We start from the raw sequence: 26,045 nt of genomic DNA on the forward strand, positions 1-26,045 counted from the left end.
AAAAAAAAAAAAAAAAAAAAAAAAAAAAAAAGAAAGTCAGAGGCTCTTCCTGGTTTCACTTGAAGCCATCATGGGGACTCTGAGTTTATCCTTTCACTTCTTCCTCCTTGTTTCCATTTCACACATTTCTCCATATTCACACTCAACTTTTGGAAATGAGGGGAGGGTAAAATGGACTCTGTTTTATTTGATCTCTGTGGCCTCTTAGAATGGCATTTTCCTCTTTCACGTTAAGATCCTTTAAATATCAAATGATACTTTTCACATCCTCCAATTTGTCTCTTCTCCACGTGCAATGTCTGCCTTCCTATAGTTGTTCCTCTTGTGACAGGTTTGCTGATTCCACCACCCCGGGCATCTCTTCTGTATTTTTTTTTTTTTTTTTTCTGAGATGGAGTCTCGCTCTGTCGCCCGGGCTGGAGTGCAGTGGCTGGATCTCAGCTCACTGCAAGCTCCGCCTCCCGGGTTTATGCCATTCTCCTGCCTCAGCCTCCCGAGTAGCTGGGACTACAGGCGCCTGTCACCTCGCCAGGCTAGTTTTTTGTATTTTTTAGTAGAAACGGGGTTTCACCGTGTTAGCCAGGATGGTCTCGATCTCCTGACCTCGTGATCCGCCCGTCTCGGCCTCCCAAAGTGCTGGGATTACAGGCTTGAGCCACCGCGCGCGGCCATCTCTTCTGTATTTACTCTTAAATGGCAACATCCCTCTTAAGGTGTGATGCTCACCATATGACACTGCTGCACTGGGCTGTAATTTGTCTGGGAAAAAATTATTTTCTCCTCTGAAACATACATCCATAACAATGCTTTTAGCTGCAAGTAGCATAATAACCAAGGGACAGTGGCTTAAATAGAGAGGAAATCATCTCATTTAAATAGAAAACTAAAGGATAAACAATTCCAGAGTTGGTTAATTCAGTAACTTAAACATTTTAGGGCTCTGGGTTGGCTGCTCTTCAATTCCTTGCCTTTTCTTTCATGGTAGCCATATGGCTGTCAAAGCTTCAGGCATCACACCTTTATTTCAAATAATTCAGCAAGAAGGATAACAAAAGGCATCCATGTGCTGTTTTTTCTTTTTACCAGGGGAGAAAAGAACCACACCAGCAGAATTATCATATGACCCAGTTGACCAGAACTGCATCATATTGTCACCCCAGTCTGCAAAAAGGAATGGGAAGGTGAATGTCTGGTTTCTTCAGCCAGGAAAAGGGGATTGGGAATGACAGTCAACAGTGTCTGCCATGTAGGTGTAAGCCCCTGGCAGCACGAAGACACACAATTGGCTTGAGTGAAAAATCTTGTTGATAAGAAAACTCTGTCATGGGCAGTGATCATAAAATCAAATGACTAGAGGAGGTGACAAGTAACATGAATAAGTTAAGTGGGCCCAGGGCAAACTAAGGGGAACTGGAGGTGCTCATCCAGATAAAAGAGGATATCCTACTTCAAGTCTTCTCTTCGACCCTAATGCAGAATTCCAATACTTAAGTCCTTACAGAAAAATTGGAAGGATTTTACTTGGAGATACTAAACAGCCCCAAATAAATAGTCCCAGGCTATTTTCTCCAACTGACAAAACAGCTGACATGATAGTCCTAGGAGAGGCCTTCGAGTTCTCAAGCCCTACTCAGGTACATAGTGCTTCCAATCAGCATTTTAGTGGTTTGATTTCAAATACCAATGTTTAGCTGGAGACCACTAGGCAGATGAAGAAAATTTCCCATATAGAAGGCAGACACAAAAACAAAACAAAACTGAAAAAAGAGAAGTCCAAGTAAACAGAAGAAATTCAAGTAATAGAAGAAAACTTTCTAAGTTTTTACAAATTTAACTTTATATTTTGAGATAACTGTAGCTTTACTTGAAGCTGTAAGAAATAATAGAGATCTCATGTACTCTTTACTCACGTTCTTTCAATGGTAACTGCCATGTGCTAAATGTTTATATCTCCCCAAAATTCATGTGTTGAAACCTAATCCCCAGTGGAATGGCATTTGGAGGTGGAGCCTTTGGTAGACGATTAGGTCATGAAGGCAGGGGCCTTATGAATGGGATTAGTGCCCTTATAAAAGAGTCCCTGGAGAGCTCCCTTGCTCCTTTGCCATGTGAGGACAGTGAGAAGACTGCTGTCCATAAACTAGAAAGTGGACTTTGATAAGACACCAAATCAGCCAGCATCTTGTCTTGGACTTCCAAGCCTTCAAAACCGTGAGAAATAAATTTCTGTTGTGTATAAGCCACCCAGTCTATGGTGGGCTGTTATAGCAGTGCAAACAGGCTAAGGTAGAAATAGCTTACACAACAATAGTATGATATCACAAGGGTATTAACATTGATACAGTCAAGACACAGAACAGGAAATGTTTTAAAATCCTATCATTAATATCCAGAAAAGATAAGTCATTGTATTCACAAGACAAGATTAGGATGCTATTTTAGAAAGGTACAATAAGAGGATGAGAAAAAAATTCTTGGAAATTAAAGATATGTTTGTGGTATGTTGTATTTTTCTAAGATGACCACATCAATATCTTCCATTTCACATGCTCTTCGTGACAATATGAATTTCACATTTTTTAAATTGAGAAGTGGGATCTTTGTTTCCTACCCTTGAATCTGGAAGGGCTTGCGATCTTGGTGAAAGTGTCACCATGTAATCTCTGAGGACAGGTTGTAGAAGGCAATACAGACTCCAATTAATTCTCTTTGGAATGCCCACTCTTGGGAGCAAGCTACTATGCTAGGAAAAAACCCAAGTAACCACATGGAGAGGCCATTTGCATTTCTATTAATATCTTGATGGACCGGCATTTGTCCCCAGGTAGGTTTTTCAAGAAAGATTTATGAGAACTATATTTTCTGAATTAAATGTTTCAAACTATTTATCTGTTGTCTTTATATATAAATGACAATTTCACTGAATAAGCATCTTTGGATAATACTTTTTATTTTTCTCAGGTCCTTGTAGCTGTTGTTCTTCTGTTTTCTAGGGCTATTGAGAAGTTGAAGCCAGACTTCTTCTTACAGACGGGTTCATCTTTTACCATGGCAGCTTTTAGGATTCTTTATCTTTGGAGTTCTGTAACTTTATTCAGTTCTGTTGTAGCATTGGTTGACATTTATCACATTTCCTGGCTCACAATCTGCCTTTTCAATCTATTGATTCCATTTATTTCATTTTCAGGAATATTTTCTTGAATTAACGTCTTTGGATATTTTTTGCTCTAATTATTTATATGTCTTCTTCAAGGACATCCAAGTATTAATTAAACTGATATTCTTTGTCTATATTTCATGTACAAACATATATACACACACTTCTTACTGATCCTTTTAAACATTTACCCTTTTCCATTCATTTTGTTTAGTTCTCTTAAACCCGTCTTTCAGATATCTTACTGTATTTTAAGCAGTGACTATTCTCATTTTCACTGTTTCCATTTTTTTGTGATGATTTTATTTTCTTCCTATTCTTTTTTTCCTAATCTCTGCCAGTTAAATTTTCCATTTCTGTTTTCATATTGTCATTTATTTCTTAAGATTTAATTATTCTGCTCTGAGTTCTTAATAGATAGAAGTTTGGTTCATTTTTTTCTGAGTTATCTACATTCTTGAAAACTTGTCAATAAAATTTTCTTCTCTATTCTGTTCTGTGCTCTTCACCTGCCTTCTTTCCTCCTTTTGACTTATTTTTTATAGACTCTGCAAGTTGCTTTTTAATTGTTACACATTCTTAAAGAAGCAATTTGTTTAACTAGTTATGTGTTAAAATAAAAAGTGGTGGTGATGGTAGTGAAGACAGGCCAGGGAGTGCTCTGGTTAATTGTCCTGGGCTCACAGCGCAGCGCTGAACACTGAATGATAGAGGCGTGTGTGTGTGTGTCTGTGTCTGTGTGTGTCTGTGTGTCTGTGTGTGTGTGTGTGAATTTAGCCTATCTCTTCAGCTGGTAAAGATCAGCAGCCGCAGGGGTGCCCATAGCCCAGAGTTTCTCTATCTTAGTGGATAGTGCAGTTATGAATGTGGCATAAGCCCAGCCTCTCAATCCCTTTTTGGTGTTAAATATCACTTAAGGAAGCTCTTCCAGCCAGCCTGTGTGCCCGGATCTGGTCCATCCACACAAAGGTGGTTGTTTTATCTTTCATCGTATACCACCTGCTTAGGAGCCAACTCTGCCAGCATTGTCCAGGAGTTGTCGTGGGCAGAAGCCTCTCTCTCTTCACAGTACTTGATAGTCCTTCACGGTTCATTTTGGGTTTTGTTGTCATCTGAGTTGTAAACATGTCTTAATTTTATTGCAGGTGGGATTTCTGTTTCCAGTGAGCAAGAGAAAAGAAAAACCTTTGTTTTCTTACAACCAGAAGTCATTTATTCATTTAATTTTTTAAAAGTTGTCTTGGGCCACTTTTAGTTTATAAAAATCTTACTTTCATATGATTCAGAATATCAATTCTAAAGGTAATAAGCCACACAGAAAAGCTGCTTATAATCTACAACACTGACACAAAGGGAAGGAATATAAGTAAAATTTCTTCCAGATTTATCTTACACATGGTTATTCCACAACACCAGGTGCTTAATTGAATTTGTTGAATATGCACCCATTAACATGAATGTGGCTATATTTATGAGAATTTATGCCTTTAAGGCATCTCTTGCTGAGGCTATGTTCTCTGAGAGAGAGAGAGAGAGAGAGAGAGAGAGAGAGAGAGAGAGGCATTTATTGCAAAGACTTGGCTTACATGATATGAAACTGGCTAGGCAAGTATGTAATCTGTAGGGCAGGCCATCAGCTGAAGTTGCTGTCTACGTGCAGAATTTTCCTCCTTCAAGGAAACCTCAGTTCTTCTCTTTAGTTCTTTCAACTGATTGAATCAAGCACACCCAGATTATCTAGGATAACCTCCTTTACTTAAAGTCAACTGATTATAGACATCAATTATATCTACAAAATACCTTCACAGCAACACCTAGATTAGAGTTTGATTGAATAACTGGGAACTATCGCCTAATCAAGTTGACACATAACACTGACCATCACAAAGGGAGAATGATTAATTATCAATGATGCTGGGCTTCCTGCATGAGAATTTACATGATGTTTCTTCTACATGTGTCCTATATCCATTTAATGGCTTGACATTATAATAGTAGCTAAGTCTGACAAACATTTATTTTCTTAAGAATGTGATACATACAGAAATAATTTTCTCAGCTCAATTTTCCATGACTGAGTCTTTAGCATAATTACTCCATCCAGGCCATTCATACACTGGCAATCATTATATTGGCTAGTGGTTGCAGTAAAGATGAGCTTTGATGGACCTTTTACACACCTACATGTACCTTGACTGGGGAAATACATAAACTGGAATCTACCAGGTCTTTATTACTGAAAGCTAAATCGGAATCATAAAGAATTAATCCAGGTAATTCAGAATCACCCATCTGAGAGTCAATAACATTAACAAGGCCTGCCCATTCCCACCATCAATCTAGACTACTTTTCTGAGTAGCTCAATTTTAAAGTGGACTAAAGCTCCAAATAATGGGAAGAATTTGTGTTTTTTAAAAATTGACGTCTCTTGTATGTATAAGAACTTCACATCATGCTCTTATCCCCAGAGGCAGATTCTTTATTTTGCCAAGTGTAAACATTTACAATGAAAGAATTCAGATCAACCTGAGAACCTCATGTGGATCAGAGAGCTGTAAGAAATCACACAGATTTTATAGCACATCAAGGTTACAATGTTGGTTAATTCCAATTTTTAACCAGTTTCTCATAATTAGAAAATATATGGGTTTCTTGTGCCAATCCTTGTATTAAAGGGCGTAATAACTGACATGTGAAGAATGCAAGCACTTTGTAGATGGTGTGAGTATAGTTGATATGGGTAGTGAATCAAATGTGAGGGCATGGTTGACAAGATGAAGAACAAGATCTATGGGGTAATTAAGTTTTCATTTTAGTATACAAACATTTTCCCATCCATGACATTGCCTGTGTAAACATCAATTCAGTTTTAAAGGAGAAGAAATCAAACCAGTTACCTTAACGACGCCACAAAAGAGAACTGTCCGTTGTGCTGATGAGCAAGTCATTGGTTCTCAATGTCTGGTCCCTGGAACAGATGCATCAGCATTATCCGAGAACTTGTTACACATGCAAATTCTTGGTCTTACCATTGATGTACTGTATGAGAAATTCCGGGCTGGGAACACAAGTCTGCCTTTTAACAAGGCCTTCAGGTAATTCTCTCAAGGGTAAGAGTCACTGGTCTAAGAAATAGGTTCCTCTAAAACTTTCAGAGTCTCCCTTTTTTTGAAGACCCTCTTGACCTTTTGGATCTTGGCCTGAATATTATCCATTTCTCAAATCTCTAAAATGTTCGATGTGCTTGGTACTTTGGGCCCCCCAAGGAAGACCTCTCAAAGAGTGTGTGCTTTTGAGACATTTAGAAACTTTTTAACAACTCCCATTGCTCCCTTGGCCCCAGTGATAATGAGCACAGCTCAGCTTCCTGAGCCCTGTCCAATAGTTTCTCCCCAAGGATATTCCCCCTTTCCCTGGGGTCTCACTCATGGTATTATACATGAAGTAAGGGTAGGGGCTAGGAAACTGTGAGGCTGAAGCAGAGGGTCTCCAAGAAGATGTAGGCTGAAGCCCCATTCTGGGCTAAAGGGAGGTGAGAGACCAGTGTTTCCTCAGCTGCACATAGATCAGCTGTAAGAAAGATCTTGCAACACCTGCTAGAGGGTGGGAGTAATAAACAAGTGACATAGACCTGATGGTAGTAAGTCTAAAGGATCAGCAGAGACTCAAGAAAAACTGCAGGGGGAATGTGATGTTGAAAACAGATGCCTCTGGTTACGTATGAAAACAACAAAGCACAGAATTTTCCCTATGAGACTTAGAGGGAGGATGCTCACAGCAAAGGATATCAAGGATGAGGAAAATCACAAGATTCTCAACATTGTCATATAAAACAAAGTCACATTTACCTGCTAATATATTAAGTTGGTGAACATTTCTGAGCAAGTGCTAAATCAGAGATGCTGTCATAGACTCTGGGATTACTAAGTTATTTAATTTGCAATCTAGTTAAATGGAGCAATAGAAAAAATGATAAATGCTACAATGGAGGTATTTATCAAATACTATTGGAACACAGAGAAATGAGGAATTAATTCTGCATGAGAGAAATGGGGGGAGGAGTCAAAGGGAAAGTGATATTTCTCTTACTGCCTCTAGGTTGAGAAGGTAGCAAAAGCCATTTCAGGAAACAGGATTTATTACCAAAGATATGAAAATAATGAAATAGACTGCCTACACAGAAGCTATGAATTCTTTGAATTCTAGCTTCTAGGTTCCTAGGTTACAGCGATACTGATTAGAAAGGTATAGGGAAGCTATATTTTACAGTCTTGTATGAAATGCTGAGAGAGAGTTGCATGCACATATGTAGGTATGTTCTTCCACCCTGAGTTTATCCACAAAGCATTTTAGGTGGCTTCTGAGAGTTTGAGTTTTAAACTGTGAGCCAATCAAATATTATAACTAGGAGGAATATGACCACGTCTGAGTCAGAGAGGTCTCATGGACAGCTGTGTAGAAGGTGTCCTGGAGTGGAAGTAAACTGAAGGAGCAGAATGAGATTAGAACAACCTCTAATACTGTAGATAATAGATTGCAATAGGCCAGGTAAGAGAGGGTAGAAGAGATTGAGACTCCCAGAGATTGAGGGCAGGGGGAGGGAGGAGACCACTGACCCCCTACCCTGTCACCCTCCATCTTCTTCTTTTCTTTCCTTTTTTTTTTTTTTTTTTTTTTTTTTTTTTTTTGGTTTTGTTTGTTTGTTTGTTTGAGACAGAGTCTCACCCTGTTGCCCAGGCTGGAGTGCAGTGGCATGATCTCTACTCACTGCAATCTCCAACTCCCAGCTTCAAGCAATTCTCTTGCCTCAGCCTCCCAAGTAGCTGGGATTACAGGTGAGTGCCGCCATGCCCAGTTAATTTTTTTGTATTTTTAGTAGAGATGGAGTTTCACCATGTTGACCAGGCTGGTCTCAAACTTCTGACTTCAAGTGATCCACCTGCCTCAGCCTCCCAAAGTTCTGGGACTACAGGCATAAGCCACTTCGCCCAGCTCCTCCATCTTCTTCTGTCCCTTTAGTCCCATTTTCTCCATCTCCCCAGCACTTTTCCACTTCCCCTACCTTCACTTGCTCTATTTCTTCATTTCCCTTTATTCCTTTGTCTATTTCTATTTGTTTTCTTTCAATAACTTCCTTTGTCTCCCACCCTTGGATTCAGTAACATCTTGTAAAATTCCTGTTTCATTCAGAAGCTGAGTCCCCTTAATACAATATTCATCATCTGTTTCTCAATCCAATGACTCTTCCTCCATTTTCTCCCTCTTGTCTCAGCATACACACCACATATGCCTCACTCATAAGGGGCTGCCCACTGTGATGGGCAGAAGAACTACTGGATGTCTCAGGCATCCAGCTGCATCCAATGTCTTCCTTGTGCTGAACTTGTACACCCGATAGCTATTCACCCACCCAGCAGTCAACACCAGGTGCTTTTTAAGGTTGACTATCATTAAGAATGGGTACTGCAGGGCGCAAATAAATTGTGAGATCCAGATATAGCCTCTGGACTTAATAGTTGAATTGTGGAGGGAAAAAATAGACACAGGAAAATCCATTAACATGATGATGTGTTAAATGTCATGTGAAAAATAATTGGCAAAGAATCTTAGTGGAGACTGGAAGAGAGGGTATCTTTAGATTAAGAGAGTTCACAGAGGTGAGTAATTGCCATTGATTATTCCATACACCGTTTTAGGAACTTTTTATCTATCATTCTACTTAAGCCCTCAGAAAATTCTATAAAGCAGGTATTTTTATTTCTACCTTAGAAATGTGAAAACTGAGGCCCAGAAAGATTAAGTAAGTTACTCATGGTCAAATCACAATGAAACAAAAGACCTGAAATTTAACTTCAGATGTATCTGATTCCAAGTGTCTTCCCACCACTATATGAATCTTTGAAAGGCAGGTTGCATATATTTCTGGATAACATCAAGATTTCAGGAATGTGTATCCCAGCACCCACCTGTAAACTCCCCAGAGACAGCACCTACATACTAGGACGGCACCTAGTATCATAGTCTACACATAGGATGCTCATGATATGGGCCCAAAACCTTGGTTCTGAGCCCCTGAGCCCTGAAAGGGAAAGTAGTGACTTCATGGATCTGTGTCTGTGGTTCATTTTCTTTAGGAGTACGGAGAAAACACAATGGAACAAGGAAACCTCACATGGGCATCAGATTTTGTCTTCCTGGGGCTCTCGCAGACTTGGGAGGTCCAGCGTTTCCTGTTTTTAATGTTCCTGTTTGTCTACATCACCACTGTTATGGGAAACATCCTTATCATCATCACAGTGACCTCTGATTCCCAGCTCCACACACCCATGTACTTTCTGCTCCAAAACCTGGCTGTCCTAGACCTCTGTTTCTCTTCAGTCACTGCGCCCAAAATGCTAGTGGACCTCCTCTCTGAGAAGAAAACCATCTCCTACCAGGGCTGCATGGACCAGATCTTCTTCTTCCACTTTTTGGGAGGTGCCATGGTCTTCTTCCTCTCAGTGCTGGCCTTTGACCGCCTCATTGCCATCTCCCGGCCCCTCCACTATGTCACCATCATGAACACTCAGCTCTGTGTGGGGCTGGTGGTGGCTGCCTGGGTGGGAGGCTTTGTCCACTCCATTGTCCAGCTGGCTCTGATGCTCCCACTACCCTTCTGTGGCCCCAACATTTTGGATAACTTCTACTGTGATGTTCCCCAAGTACTGAGACTTGCCTGCACTGACACCTCCCTCCTGGAGTTCCTCATGATCTCCAACAGTGGGCTGCTGGATATCATCTTGTTCTTCCTCCTCCTGACCTCCTACTTGTTCATCCTGGTGATGCTGAGGTCACATCCAGGGGAGGCAAGAAGGAAGGCAGCTTCCACCTGCACCACCCACATCATTGTGGTTTCCATGATCTTTGTTCCAAGCATTTACCTCTACGCCCGGCCCTTTACCCCATTCCCTATGGACAAGGTTGTGTCCATTGGCCACACAGTCATGACCCCCATGCTCAATCCCATGATCTATACCCTGAGGAACCAGGACATGCAGGCAGCAGTGAAAAGATTAGGGAGACACCGGCTGGTTTGACAGTGACAAGGGTAGGTTGCTTCTCTTTGGCTTTGTCTTCCCTTTGTGAAGTGGAGAGAGAGCTACTACATCTGCTGTCTTCATAGTGTGTTGAGAGTCATCGTAGCAGGGAATGAATTTTGAAACTAAGCAACTTCGTGTTTTAGGAAAAAAGAAAGGATCCTCTTTGGTGGTTAAGGTTTGTGATAAAGAGTTTTAACACACGCGCAACAATGAAAATTGTTCACACGGCCCCTGAAAACCACGCCCTCCTTTTCCCCTTCTTGGTAGAGAGTTTCCTGTTGACAGCATTTCCCCTGTGAGAACATTTCTATTTTCAGTATTTTGAGCTCTCTTCCCAATACTCCCTTTTGGTGTGAGTCTGGGTTGTTAGGAACAGCGCAGAATTTGGAGGCTTAAGCTCTAAATTAGAGGCCCTGACCCATCATTGACCCAACGGATGACTTTGAATAAGCCGCCCAGCTTCTCTTGGCCTCATGGTTTCTCCCTTACCAAACTTTCTTAAATTAGTATCTGTCCCTAAAATATTCTAGGTTTGTTATGAGATTCAAAACAAAAAGTTTTATGATAAAATGAGTAAATCATATAACTATATGTTATCTTCCAAGCTTTTAAAAATGATTGTATTTTATTTTCAAATATGAAATTATTGAGTATTCAAGCTTTTGTCTCTATATTTACATTTTAATATAATATACTAATTGTAAATAAAAGATCATGGGGAATGCATGCACATTATGAAACATTATGTCATTATGTATGAATGCTCATGTATACACTACACAACTCAAGAACCAGAAGTTACCAATAACTTGCATTTACCTGTATTGTCTTCTCTATTACATTCACCTGGATTCCTATCCAGAGGAAATCACTCTCTTGAATTTCATGTTCATCATTTCATTGCTTGTATAAAATAGTTTTATCACATTTTTTATATAAACAGTATATTGTTTTGCTACTTTGCAGTTTTATAAAAATATCATACTGTACATAATATTCTGGGATTTGCTTTTTTCACTCCACGTTACGTTTCTAAGCTCCACATGTTCATGTTTGGCTGTAATTCATTCATTTGCTCTGCTGTAGAATATTCCACCATGAGAATAAACTTATTTGGGTTGTTTCCAGGTTTTGGCTACTGGAGAGTGCTTTTTTTTTTTTTTTTTTTTTTTTTTTTTTTTTTGTTTCCTTTGAGATGAAGTTTCACTCTGCTGCCCAGGCTGGAGTGCAGTGGTGCGATCTCAGCTCACTGCAGCCTCTGCCTCTCGGGTTCAAGTGATTCTCCTGCCTCAGCCTCCCTAGTAGCTGGGATTACAGGCACTCATCACCACACCCAGCTAATTTTTGCATTTTTAGTAGAGACAGGGTTTCTCCATGTTGACCAGGCTAGTCTCAAACATCTGACCTCAAGCCATCCGCCCACCTCAGCCTCCCAAAGTGCTGGGATTACAGGCGTGAGTCACCGCGCCCGGACCAAAGAGTGCTTTTTAAAAACTTCCTCTAGTTGTTTCCAGTTGCTATGTTGAAGTGTTCTGGTTCGTATACTTGAAAGAGGAATTGTTAAGGCATAAGGTCTTCAAAAGATTTAATTTTACAAAATAGTGCCAAATAGTTTTCCAAAGTTGTAGTACAAAATTACAAGTTCATCAGCAGTTTACGTGTTCTCATTGATTCACACCCTTCTAACAATTGATATTGTGAGACCTCATAATTTTTGCCAATTTAGTGAGTAAAAAATGGTATTTCATTGTAGTTTTAATTCGCCTTTCTCTATTCTCTAATATTTCTTTCCATGTTTTTATTGTATTCTGGTTTCTCATGAATGTCATTTGTTCATTTTTCTATTGGGTTTTCTAATTGATGGGGGAGTTCTTATATAATTTAGTGACTAATCTACTGTCAGTTATATTTATTACAATACCTTTTCCCAGTTTGTGGCTTGTCTTCTCTATTTGTGGCACTAATTTTAATATAATCAGACATATCAATATTTTATTTTAGTATAAAATACTATTGGGATCTAATTTTAAGAAGTTGTTTCTTATCCAGAGGGCATAAAGATATTCTTCTACACAATTCTTTTAACTTTAAAAATCTCAAATTTACAAAAAAAAATTGCAAATATAGTATAAAGTACTATTTTTTCCCTGAAGGTATGAGAGTAAGTCAACAGTCTGACACCCACCACTCAATACTTTAATGTACATTTTCTAAAAAGACATTTTTCCTACAATACTGCCATGTAGTCATCAAAATTGTTACAGTGTCAATACATTACTAGTATCCAGCCTTCAGATCCTGTTCTAGTTTGGTCAGATGTCCCAGTAAAGTCTTTTACAGAGAGAGAATTTAGTTCAGAATCATTTGTCGCTTTTAGTAGTCATAACTCTTTAGACTCATTTAGTCTGTAAGGGTTTCTTTTGAAATTTGATAACCTTAGCACTTTCAAAGATTACAGATAAGTTATTTTGTAAAATGTTCTTCAGTTTAGGTTTGTCTTATGTTTTACAATGATTGGATTTTGCCGATGCATCTTTGTCAGGGATATCACAGAAATTACGCAGTGTTTTTCTCATTGCATCCTATGAGGTATGTGATTTTGCTTTGTGCAATGACTGATGTTTCATCCCTTTGGTTACTAGACTAAGGAAATGTTAGGCTTCTTACCTGTTAGGTGACTCATTTTCCCTTGGATATTAGTAAACGTTTTGTGGGTAAGTACTTGGAGACTATCTGGTTTCTTATCAGTTTCCATTTATTTATTTATTTATTTACTTATATCTGTACAAACTCATGTGTTCCTCTTTTATTCATTGAGTTATAATCCATTATTATTATTTATTTTGTTGCACAATATGTCCCAGGTTTTGCCAGTAGGAGTCTCTTCAAGTTGGCTTCTGTGTTCTTTTTACTCTTTTAACACTTCCTTACTTTGTGACACAATGATATGTCCCATGCTTACTTTCTGTGCTCCTGGTCTGGAATGAATGATTTCTCTAAACAGTCCTGGTTCCTTTTAGTGGAGAATGATATTTAGAAGTCAATATCTAGGTGCCGAGTGTGCTCATTGCTATGTATCTATCCACACACGTGTGCACATGAACATACATTAACACAATCAATCTATATTTATTTTCTCTAGCTATGTAATTTTTTTTTTTTTTTTTTTTTTTTGAGATGGAGTTTTGCTTTTGTCACCCAGGCTGGAGTGCAATGGTGTGATCTTGGCTTACTGCAACCTCTGCCTCCTGGGTTCAAGCGATTCTCCTGCCTCAGCCTCCCGAGTAGTTAGGATGACAGGTGTGCACCACCATGCCCAGCTAATTTTTGTGTTTTTAATAGAGACGGGGTTTCACCATGTTGGCCAGGCTGGTCTCGAGCTCCTGACCTCAGGTGATTTGCCCGCCTTGGCCTCCCAAAGTGCTCGGATTACAGGTGTGAGCCACTGCACCCGACCCTCTGTATGTAGTGTTAACCATATGTTCACAGAGATACTTCCAATTCCAGTCCAACACCACAGAATTCATTCCGCTTTCCACTTTCTACACGTAACTCCTTTCTCTGGTGGTGAGCACCTGACTCCCATAATTCTTAATATCTTTATTTTTTAGATGAAATTCATACAAAAATAACCACCTTCAAGTGTATAATTCAGTGGCCTTTAGTATTTTCACAATGTTGTACAGCCATCACCCCTATCTAGTTCCAAAACATTTTTGCCACTTCTAAAGAAAACCCCATACTCCTTAAGCAGTCCCCCACCTCCACTTCTTGGGTCCTGGAAGCCACTAATCTGCTCGCTTTCGATTTTTATGGATTTATCTGTTCTGGACATTTCATGTAAATGGAATCATATAATATGTGACATTTTGTGCCTGGCTTTTTTTTTACTCTGCATAGTGTTTAATAAGGTTAATCTACATTGTAGCATGTATCAATACTCCATTCCTTTTCATGGCTGAATAATATTCCACTATATGAATATATCACATTTGATTTATCCATTCATCTGTTGAATGACATTTGGGTTGTTTTTATCTTTAACCTGGTGTGAACAGTGCTGCTACTAACAATTGTGTAAACTGTTTGAGTGCCTGTCTTCAAATCTTTAAGGCATATATCTAGTACTGGAACTGCTGAGTCATATGGCAATTCTGCAGTTAATTTGTTGAGGAACTGCCAAACTTTTTCCCTCATGAGCTGCACCATATTTCATTACCACCAGTCATGCATTAAGGTTCTGATTTCTTCACAGCCTTGCTAACACTTGTTATTTTTCATTATTATTATGATTATTACAGGTTGAACATCCCTAATCCAAAAATCTAAAATCCAAAATGCCCCAGAATTTGAATTTTTTTGAGTATCAACATGACACCCCAAGTGGAAAATTCCACTGGCCTCATGTGATGGGTCACAGTCAAAACTTCATTTCATGCACAAAATTATTAAAAATTCTTTGTAAAATTACCTTCAGGCTATTTGTATAAGGTGTACGTGAAAAAGAAATTTTGTGTTTAGACTTGAATCCTATTCCCAAGATATCTCATTATGTATGTGCAAATATTCAAAAACCCAGAAAAACTTTAAATCCAAAACACTTTTCATGGCTGGGATCAGAAGATCCCAACCATTTTGGATAAGGGATACTCAACCTATATTACCATTATCATTATTATTATGACCCTATTGGGTGTGAAGTGGTTGGTATCTCATTATGGTTTTTATTTCCATTTTGCTAATTACTAATGATATTGAGCATCTTTTCATGTGTTGGCATTTGTCTACTTTCTTTAGAGAAATGTCTGTTCTAGTCCTTCGCCCATTTAAAAAATTTGGGTTGTTTGTCTTTTAGTTGTTGATTTGAAGTGTTAATTATGTATCTGAATATTTAACCCTTATTGGATATTGATTTACAAATATTTTCTCCCATTCTTTATGTTCTCTTTTTATTTTCTTGATAATGTTCTTCAATAAACAAAAGTTTAAATTTTGATGAAGTCCAATTTATCTATTATCAATTTTGTTGCCCATGCTTTTTATATCATATCTAAGAATTCATTGTGAAATCCATGTTAATGAAGATATACCCTTATGCTTTCTTCTAAGAGTTTTATAGTTTTAGTTCTCACATTTAGGCTTTTGAACCATTTTAAGTTAATTTTTGTATGTGGTGTGAGGTAGTGGCTCAAATTTATTCTTTTGCATGTGGATGTCCAGTTGTTCCAGCACCATTTGTTGAAGAGACCATTTTTCTCCCATTGAATGATTTTGTCACTTTTGTCAAATAACAATTAACCATAGACTTTTGAGTTTATTTTTGGACTGTCAATTGTATTTTAATGGTCTACATACCTATCCTTGTGCTAGTACCTCACTGCCTTTATTACTGTAGCATTATAGTACATCTTGAAATAGGAAAGTGTGAGTCCTCCAACTTTGTGGTTCTTCTTAAGATTAGTTTGTCTGTTCTGAATTCCTTACAATTCCATATGAGAGTTAGGATCATGTTTCCAATTTCTGGGAAAAAAAAAGGCTGGTGGGAATTGATAGTGATTGCACTGAATCCGTAGATTGCTTTAGGGAGTCCTGCCATCTTAACAATATTAAGTATTCCAATCAATGAATATGGGATGTCTTTCCATTTATTTAGGCCTTTAATTTCTTTCAGCACTGTTTTGTAGTTTTCAGTGTACAAGTCTTACTCCTCTTTGGTTAAATTTATTGTGACTGTTTTATTATTTTTTGATGCTACTGTAAATTGAATCATTTTTTAAATTTTGCTTTTTGGATTACTCATGGCTAGTGTATAGAAACATAACTGATTTTAGCATGTTGATCTTATATGCTAAATATTTGCAGAATGTTTTGTTAGCTTTTGTTTTATTGTGGATTCTTTGGGATTTTCTACATGTAAGATTATGTCATCAGCAAATAGATAAAGTTTTACTTCTTCCTTTCTGATGTGGATACCTTTGATATCTTTTTCTTGCTTAATTGCTCTGGCTAGAACTTTGAGTATAATGGAATAAGAACTGAATAGAACTTGAATACAACTGGCAAAAGTGGGCATCCTTGTCTTTTTCCTGATCTTAAGGGGAAATCTTTCAATCTCTTTATTTTTTGTGTGTGGAATTTCTTTTTCCACTATCCACATTCAACCCATTTGTGTCTTTGGATCTAGTGACTGTCTTATAGACAGCACATAGTTGTACCATGTTTTTCTTTCCAATCTGTTGTCTATCTTTTAACATTGAGAATTTAATTTATTTATATTTAAGATAATTACTGATAAAGAAGAACTTCTTTCTGCCATTTTGCTGTTTGTTTTCTGTATGTCTTATCTCTTTTCTATTTCTCGATTCTTCCATTAATTATTTCTTTCTGTTTAATTGCTTTTGTAGTATATCATTTTTATTCCCTTTTCAGTAGATTTAAAAATCTCTTAATAATTTCCTTGTGGATTCCAATTAACATCTTATACTCATATCAATCTAGTTCGAATGAATACCAACTCCGTTTCAGTAATATTTTAAAAAAACTCTGCTCCTATGCAGTTCTAACCCCTTCCATTTATGTTGTTATTATCACAAATTACTTATTTATGTGTTGTGTGTCCATTAACATAGATTATCATTATTGCTTTATGCATTGTCCTTTAAGTCATAGAGGGAAAGAGGAGTTACAAACTAAAATATAATTATACTGGATTTTCTATTAACCTATATAATCTTTACCAGTGTTCTTCATTTCTTCATATGGCTTTGACTTACTATTTGGTAGTCTTTTATTACAGCTGAAGGATTCCCTCTACCATTTTTTTACAGAGTTGGTCCACTAATATTGAGTTTCCTCAGCATTCATTTATCTGGGAATATCTTAATTTACTCTTCAATTTTGGATGACATTTTTGCCAGATATTGAATTTATATGGATAATTTTTTTTCTTCTAGAACTTTCAATATATCATCTTATGAATCTGATCTCTGTGATGAGAAATCAGCTGTTAATCTTAGTGAGGATCTCTTGTATGTGATGAGTCACTTTTCTATTGCTGCTTTCAAGATTCTTTCTGTGTTTTGCTTCCAGCACCTTGTATATTATAACGTATCTTAGTGTGGATCTCTTTGAGTTATTCTAACTAGAGTTCCTTGAGCTTCTTGGATGTGTAGATTAATGTATTTTATCACATTTGGGCAGTTGTGACCATTATTGCCTAAACTATTTTTACTGCCCCTTTCTCTCCTCTTCTTCCAGGATTCTCATTATGTGTGTGTCTTGGTATCCTTGATGGTGTCTCACAGGCTTCTTAGCCTATGTTCATTTTCCTTTATTCTTCTTTTTGCTCCTTAGACGGGATGATTTCCATTGACCTATAATATCTCTAGACTTCTGATTCCGAAATGCCAGCATAGAGCAAATTTGATTGACTCCCCCATTTCCACAGAGCTAAAAACAAATATATAGCACTGAGATCTACACCAGAAACAACCCAGAGCTCAAGTATAAGCGTGAGACAGTTCCTGGGGCCACAGAGAGATGAAAAACTCCAAGCAGCTAATACGAGAATCAGAATTCCACATCTGGGACATCCTTCATCCCCATTCTGTCCAGCACCAAGTGCCAAAAAATCTCCTCCCAACTACAGTTTCTACACTGGAAAAACTGAAATTGAGGCCGCCCACCACCTTCCTTACCTCCCTGGGTTCCCTGGTAAGAGACCTGTTCTTGCCTTAATCCACAGATAGCATCATGACTGCCTGAAAAGAAGAAATGTCCCTGAAGAAAGGCAGAGAAATTCTGCTCTGTAACTCAGTCAAAGGAGACACCAACTCAGAGTTGCTGTCCAGCAGCACCATGCTGTAGGAGGCATGTTCCTCAAGTCCCCTGAGCACAAACCCCTAGCCAGCCTTCCCACACTGCCAGAATAATCTCTTTGGGATCTCCTTGATTTGAGACAGGGAGTGCTTCAACCACTCACTAGTCCTGAGGTGAACCTGGGCTTAAGGCGCCACCTAGTGCCGAATAGGAGGCAGTGACCTAGTAGTGAAGATTCAATAAACAAATGTATTCAATAAAAACCAAAACAAGCTGTACAGAGAAAACTGGAATAAATAATCCTTCAGTGCAAAGATGGATACATACCCACAAGAAACAACAGCAAACAGGGAATCATGACTTCCTCAAAAGGAAAAAGCAAAAATCCAGTTACTGATCCTAACAAAATGGTGATTTGTGAGCTCTCTGACCAATAATTCAAAATAGCAGTTTCGAGAAAACTCACTGATCTCCAAGAAAACACAGAAAAGCAATTTAGAAATTTAACAAAGAGATCGAAATGATTCCAAAATGTCAAACAGAAATCTTGGAACTCAATTAACCTATCTTCAGGTTCATTGATTTTATTTTTATTTTTATTTTTTAAGACAGAGTCTCACTCTGTTGCCCAGACTGGAGTGCAATGGTGTGGTCTTGGCTCACTGCAACTGCGGTTCAAACAATTCTCCTGCCTCAGCCTCCTGAGTAGCTGGGGCTACAGGCACGTGCCACCACACCAAGCTAATTTTTGTATATTTAGTAGAGATGGGCTTTCACCATGTTGGCCAGGCTGGTCTTGAACTGCTGACCTTGTGATCAACCTGCCTTGGCCTCCCAAAGTACTGGGATTACAGGCGTGAGCCACCAGGTCTAGCTGATTCTTTCTTCTACCTACTCAAAACCTGCTATTGAAACTGTCTTGTGAACTTTTCATTTCAGTTACTTTTATTGTACTTTTCAGCTCCAGACTATTTCTTATTTTAAAACAATTTCTCTCTCTTTTGATATTCTCTATGTAAAACATTCTTCTTCTTCCCTTTGATTCTTTATCCATAGTTCACTCTAGTTCTTTGAGAATGTTCAAGAAAGTTGCTGTAAAGTCTTTGTCTAGTTAAGTCAAATGTCTGTTTTTTCTCAGGAAATTTCTGCTAATTTCTTTTCTTCCCTTGAAAGAGCCATACTCTCTTGTTTGTTTGCATGTCTCATGATATTTTGTTGAAAACTGCACATTTTAAATATTATAATGTAGTAGGAGTGGAAATAATTTTCTTCCCCCTCCCTAATATTTGTTGTTTTTTCTTGCTGTGAGTTTGCAGTTGTTTGTTTAGTGACTGGTAAAACTTTTTTTGTCAAATATGACCTCTGAAATCTCTGTTTCCTTTGTTCATAGTCAGCTAATGGTTTTACAGTAACTTTGTTAAGTGCCTGGATACAAATGACATGGTTTGGATCTGTGTCCCATGAAATCTCATGTCGAATTATAATCCCCAGTGCTGGAGGTGATGCCTGGTGGGAGGTGATTAGATCATGGGGATAAATTTCTTACGAATGGTTTAGCACCATCCCTCCCTTGGTACTGTCCTTACAATAGTGTGTGAGTTCTCATGAGATCTGGTCATTTAAAAGTGTGTGGTACCTCCCTCTCACTCTCTCTTCCTCCTGCTCCAGCCATGTGAAGTGCCTGCTCCCACTTCATCTCCCACCATTACTGTAAGTTTCCTGAGGCCTCCCCAGAAGTCAAACAGATGCCAGCATCATGCTTCCTATACAGTCTGCACAATCATGAGCCAATTAAACTTCTTTTCTTTATAAATTACCCAGTCTAAGTCTCAGGTATTTATTTACAGCAATGTGAGAATGAACTAATACAACAAAGAAAAGAGAAAGAAAGAAAATATATTATCCCAATTTTTCCAGATTGGCTCTGTGTTTGGATACTCCCTCAGCATTTAACAAGGATGTTTACAGCTCTGCCTTAGCCTTCACTTTCTGCTTGCATTGAGCCTAAAGATTAGCCAGAACTTATATCAGAGGACTGTCTCAAGTCTGTGCTTTCATCCTGTCCTTATATGCAGAATGTGGCACTCTAGATTTCATAGTGTATACAGGAACTTTCCAAAGTTCTTATTCACCAAAGTGTCTCTGTTCCTAACTTTTCCTCCCAAGCTTTTGGTGTGTGTTTGATCGCCCCAGCTGTAATTTTTTGCCCAGGTGGCAGAGGCTTATTCATTTGATTTTCAGTGTTTTTGAGGAATACTTTTTATGTAGCACCTTTTCTGGCCAGAGTGAATTCTGAGTTAGGTAAAACAAAAGCAAACTTCTCACATCAGTCCTTCAGGGAACCCCCAAACATTTCAAAACAGACAATACAATCCTAGGGAACAAGGTTCATTCTGCTCCTTCTGAAACCAGGGACTCACACCAGGAACATACATTGCCATCTTCAAGACCACTAAGCTGGGAGGAGTGTGGAACAACTATAAGTTCGAAGTTTTCCTATTGTGTTTCAGTCATCTTTTGAAACAAAGTTCATTTAGTTGTTATTTGACTATTTTATTTGACAATTTTCCAGAATTCCAACAAGGTTGATTCTGATCACTTTTCTTTTTTTTTTTTTTTTTTTTTATCTTTTTTCATTTCTATGGAGAGATGAGCCCTTGGATTCCCAGACTGCTATTTTTATGACATCATCGTATTTAACATATTAATTTACTTAATTCACTTCTCTCTATGCAACCAGTCTTTCCTAGTAGCTCCATATCTGTTTCCATTCCTTCACCAGATACTTTCTTCACTCCACTTGGGCTCTGATATCCTGCTTCAGGCCAGCACCCTTTCCAGCCACTTTTCTTACCCCACACATGCTTCAGCATCCCACATTAGGACACTTTCCATGCTCCTCCTTATTTTGCTTGAGCTCCGACACCTGATGTTCAACTGTACCTCTGTGTGGATGCATTTCTTAGCCCTCCCATGCTCTGACTCCCCATAGTGAGTCAGCCCTTGCTGGGATACCCTCTTCACCTTGCTTTAACACCCACAATGGGCAGCTCACAGGAGTGGACACCCAGACTCTGGCAACCCATGCTGGGCCACATCTCGTGGACACCTTATTCACACTGTATTTTTGTTCTACATTAAGAGGAGATTTCTTCAACTCTAATTTCCAATATTTTTATTAAAGTTTATATTTTTTAAATCAAATTTTAGTTTTCAAGAACTCTTGCATGTTCTCCTTTTTATGCCATTCTATTCTTATCTTGTGGATATTATATTTTCTTGCTTCTCTCAAATGATACTAATTACATAAGCTGAAGGTTTTTCTCAAGTTTTCTTTTGCTTTCTATGTCACTTCTGTTTTCTTCTTATTTATTTATTCTTTTGTGTTGGAGACCTTTCTTAAACTCCCAGTGATCTTTGGTTAGCTACATTTAAGAGTGAGGCAATAAAATGCTGATTTGAACCTCTATGTATGGAAAAAAATTTCAAACTTCACTTATTATTATTTTTTTTTTTTTGAAACAGGATCTTACTCTGTCACTCAGGCTGCAGTACAGTGTTGCAGTCATGGCTTACTGCAGCCTTGACCTCCTGGACTCAAGTAACCCTCCCACCTTAGCCTCTGAAATAGCTGGGACTACAGGTGCACACCACCATGCCCAGCTAATTATTTTAACTTTGTTAAGAAGTTTCTAAGACTCTCAAAACACTTACCATTAGAGAGGTCTGCCAAGGAAATTGAAAATCACAGAGATTTCTGAAATGTAGGATTATCAGGTCAAGATCAGAAAGGACAAAATTATCCTCATGAAACAAATTTTGGACGGACCTATAGAAAATGAACACTGGTTCACATGTGTGAGCATGCACCAGAATCAACCGAGAGGGCTTGCTAAAACTTGGAAACCCAATGCACAGTTTCAGATTTAGTAGGTCTTGGGTAGAGCCCGAGAATATACATTTCCAGAAAGTTGTTGGGTGATGCTCATATTGCTTATCTGGGGGCCACAATTTGAGACTGCAGACTTCAAGTTTCATTGTTCAGTGTTCTTCAGCACAACGGACAGCTCTCTCACACAGCACCAGAGATAACTTGTTTGCTTTCTTTTAAAAAAAATTTTTCAACTTGGGCAATGTAATAGATGGGAAAATGTTTGTATGTTATATTGGAAACTTAAATCCTCTTTTTTTTTTTTAAATTTTACCAACCAGACCCCAACGGCAATTTCTAATCCATACCCATTTTTATAGCATCATCTGTAAAATTCTGTGCAGCCCATAGGGGTTCTTTTCCGTGAATGTAAAACAACAATTATTTAGAATGGATTTTTATGATCACCATGCCCGGGCAATGTTAGAGATAAAATACTCCTCCTTGCCTTGTGGATTTGCTCCCACTGCCCTACCATTCACGAGCTGTGTGTGTGTGATTCAGAGGGGATCTGAGAAAGCAAGGAAAGAATCAGAATTGGAGGGTTGAAGCCCAGGGGCCTGCCAATAGAGGGGAGCATGAGCAATGGGGAGAGGGGTTCTGTGCCCTCTCACTGAACAGGTGTCAAGCGAGCAGCGAGACTGCGAGTGACCACTGAGGTTAAGGTTGAGGGGGAGGAGGTTGAGCTGGAGCCCAGCCTCTGAAGACAGGGAGTATACAGGGGGAGCCCCTGGACAGCCCTCCAGAAACTCGGAAATGGGGCCCACGGGCCCTTAGGCCTGACCCCACAACTGACAGAAAAGCCATGAAGACCTGGAGGCTGGCTGCTTTGCAGTGAGAGCTCAGAAGGAAGGAGACATCGCTTTCTCTTTTCCTCCTCCCCACACAGACACCAGGCAAGAGGTGCTGGAAAGAAGGAGGAAGTGTCAGAGAGCAGAGTCCTGCACCACCAACCACGTTCCACCCTCAGAGCCTCCCAAATTGGAGGGGTGCCACTCCAATGTCCCCACAAGGAAGGCAGTTAGCTGACAGGATCAGCTGACAGGGTGACATCAGGGGCTGCCCCAGCTTTGGAGCTAAGGCCACACACTTCCCAGGCAGCCCCAGTTGATGACTGAGCACGGCAGTGGGTGAAGGGCCCCCCATTTCTGGCTGTCTTTGTGCCGGGGCTCCTCACTTGTCTGGCTGGAGCTTTCTCAGAGCCCCACCACGGTCTGTGACTCTTCCTGCCCACTCCTCACTCCTTTTCCCTCCTGTTCACTGGCGCTGGGCTTGTGCTGCAGTCTGAAGGCGTCCCCTGCCTATGCCTGCCCTCTCTGCTCTTTCTCTCACGGACATTGCCCTCTTCTAACCCTGTCTTGGCGTCTAGATAGACACAATTCTGCTTTCTCCCATAGCCACATTTCCTACATCAGGATCTTTCTTCCCATTCGTATAGTGAGCTCCATGGCCAGCCTCTCCGGGGACGGCCTCAGTTGTAACAGCTCCTGCGCCTTGAGGCCACACACCACCGTGTTAGTTCTACCCACAATGTTTGCACAATTTCTAGGTGCCAAGCACAGCTCTAAATACTGAGGATACAGCATTGAACTGAGCAGACAAGGGCTCAGCCTTCATAAAGTATATAGTCTATGGGGGAGACTGACAAGTAACAAATGGAAAAATAATTTCTTCTAACAAGAACTGTGGAGCAGATGCATGGAGTCATGTCACTGGTAGGGTGGGCAGCATCATGAAAGGTGGTCAGGGAAGCAATCTCTGAGGAGGAGGTGTTTAAGAAAAGACCTGGGCAATGAGAAGAACCCTGTCAGGTAAAGATCTGAATGAAGGGCAAGCATTCCAGACAGAGGAAACACCAAGTGCAGTGGTCCTGAGGTGAGAATCAGCTTGGTGTTAAAGGAAAAAGAAAAGAGGCTGTTGTAACGGGTGTGTAATGAGCAAAGAGGATCTTGGGAGGAGGTGAAGTCTAATATTGCATCATTTATCTGCCACTGCAGAAAAAAATCAATCCAAAACCTAGAAGCTTAAAAGAAAGTAATCATTTACCATCGTTCATGGATGCCATGGACCAGCAACTCCAATGGCACAGCAGACAGCTTATTTCTGGTTCATGATGTCTTTCCTGGGCCCCAGCCAGAAGATTCAAAGGCCAGGGATAAAATCATTTGCAGTTTCATGTGGTGATTCAATCTGGCTGTTGATGTTGATGTCAGCTGGGTGCTAGATGGGACTGTTAACTGATCTCTCCACGTGGCTTGGGATTCCACACTGCATGGTTGCCACATTCCAAGCACAAGTATCCTGAGATAGGAGCCAGGTGGCAACAGTATCCTTTCCACCACTCAGCCACAGAAGTCACATAGCCTCACTTCTACTACATTCTGTTAGAAAGAAGTGTGTTATCAACTCCAGCCCACATTCAAGAAAAAGGAGTCAGACCTCACACTTTAAGTGAGGCATGTCAAAGAATTTGTGGATATATTTTAAATTACCATAAATGAAGACAGGAGCCAGGTCATTTTTAAAAACTTGAATTTTGTTCTATGTGCAATGGAAAGTCATTGAAGGGTTTGGGGTGGTAAGTGGTGGCATAATCTAATTTATGCTTTACAAAGGTCATGTTGGCTGCTAGGCAGAGAATGGGTTATAGAAGTCAAGCCTAATGAAGCAGGGTAAAAATCTGACTTGGAGAAGGAGACCTGATTCAAGTACAAGTTCCTGCACTAGCTGGCTGTGTTACCCTGGGAAAGTCTCCTAACACGGGTGTAGGGATACTCTCTTGCGTTTATATGAGGATTTACCTAAGACCTGCAGGAAAGTGTTTGTTTCATGTCCTTCTCCATCAGGTGCCTGTTGTTGCTCACCACCATGTACCTAGTACCCAGCATGGGCTGTGGCATATGGAGGCTTTCCATAAATATCTGTTAAAAGAGTAAGCAAACACATAATATTGTGAACACTGCGTTAGCCTTTGAGGTCAAACTTCTCTGATCTTCCAGATCTGGAGTGTACCCACCAACCCAACAAGCTTTGAGGAACTGGGTAGCATCAGGGAGGAACACTGGGGAGGCTCTGGGCTCCATCTCTTCTGATATAATTCCATGCCCCATCTTAAATTCAAGTCCATGAGGTCTGATTTCATTCAGAACTATCACCACTGCCCAGAGAGACACAAGGAAAAGTAAGGCCAGCTCTTGCCCAGAGCCCAGCATGGGTGGCAGACCCAGGAGAGCCTGCTCTGGGGACTATAGGCAGCAAGAAGTGGCACATTCATGGCTGGCTGATGCACTCTCCAGGGACAATGAGGAGGGGCGAGAGGAGCCTCTCCCTTTCCCATGACACCTACCAGAAGATGACACCGTCGGGGGCAGAACAGGAGGAGTGGAGAGAGAGAGCAGCCCTCCCTAGCACAAAGAGCCCCAGCTAGTGGGATTCCTGCCCTTGACATTGGACACTGGCTGCAACCATCTCCAGGGCTGCCGAGGGGTTGGGACTGCCAAGATCACTGCCCCCATGCTCACCACCACGGTCAGAGAGACCCTGAGGAAGCTGTGGCTGGGGACTTGGGGGTGGGGCACTGCATACTTTTTTAAATTGCTGTTTTGCATTTTTGAGCCTTCTGAATGCTCAGGTAAGAGACTGTTTCATTCAACAGGGTGTCTAAATCCCTGTAACCTTCAGGCCTTCATTCTTTCTAGGTATATTGAGATGCTAAGAGGCAAAAATGCAGCAGCATAGGCCTGTTCTCATGGAGAGAATGTGTTGGGTTTGTATTTAAAGTGTGTCAGGCCAGGCCCTGTGGCTCATGCCTATAATCCCAGCATTTTGGGAGGCTGAGGAAGGCAGATCACTTGAGGCTGGAGTTTGAGACCAGCCTGGCCAACATGGTGAAACCCTATCTCTAATAAAAATATACCAATTACCCAGGTGTGGTGGCGGGTGCCTGTAATCCCAGCTACTTGGGAGGCTGAGGCAGGAGAATGGCTTGAACCTAGGAGGCACAGGTTGCAGTGAGCTGAGATCTTGCCACTGCACTCCAGCCTGGGTGACAGAATGAGA

The 26,045-nt window shown here is 39.9% G+C and overlaps 1 protein-coding gene and 1 long non-coding RNA gene across 4 annotated transcripts in view; one reads left to right on the forward strand and one right to left on the reverse strand.

The window, feature by feature from the left end:
* The window catches only part of LOC108521648 (uncharacterized), a 25,781-nt gene extending 1,577 nt beyond the window's left edge, over positions 1-24,204 (reverse strand). The window contains exons 1-4 of one of the 3 annotated variants that reach the window (XR_001883233.1): positions 24,033-24,204; positions 6,056-6,126; positions 4,744-4,866; positions 4,163-4,311 (exon numbers count right to left, since the gene is read on the reverse strand). This is a non-coding gene — a long non-coding RNA (uncharacterized LOC108521648). Of the gene's footprint in view, positions 1-4,162; positions 4,312-4,743; positions 4,867-6,055; positions 6,127-24,032 lie in introns of those variants that run through there. The other 2 variants (XR_001883234.1, XR_001883235.1) reach the window with 2 other exon arrangements.
* OR4D2 (olfactory receptor family 4 subfamily D member 2) lies at positions 9,311-10,234 on the forward strand. Its single transcript, XM_017861596.1, has one exon. It carries the CDS (start codon positions 9,311-9,313, stop codon positions 10,232-10,234), a length of 924 nt encoding a protein of 307 aa, XP_017717085.1.
* Positions 24,205-26,045: the final 1,841 nt, after the last annotated feature.

This window comes from Rhinopithecus bieti, unplaced genomic scaffold, assembly GCF_001698545.2.
Source record: "Rhinopithecus bieti isolate Rb0 unplaced genomic scaffold, ASM169854v2 scaffold_57210, whole genome shotgun sequence".
Lineage (NCBI taxonomy): Eukaryota > Metazoa > Chordata > Mammalia > Primates > Cercopithecidae > Rhinopithecus > Rhinopithecus bieti.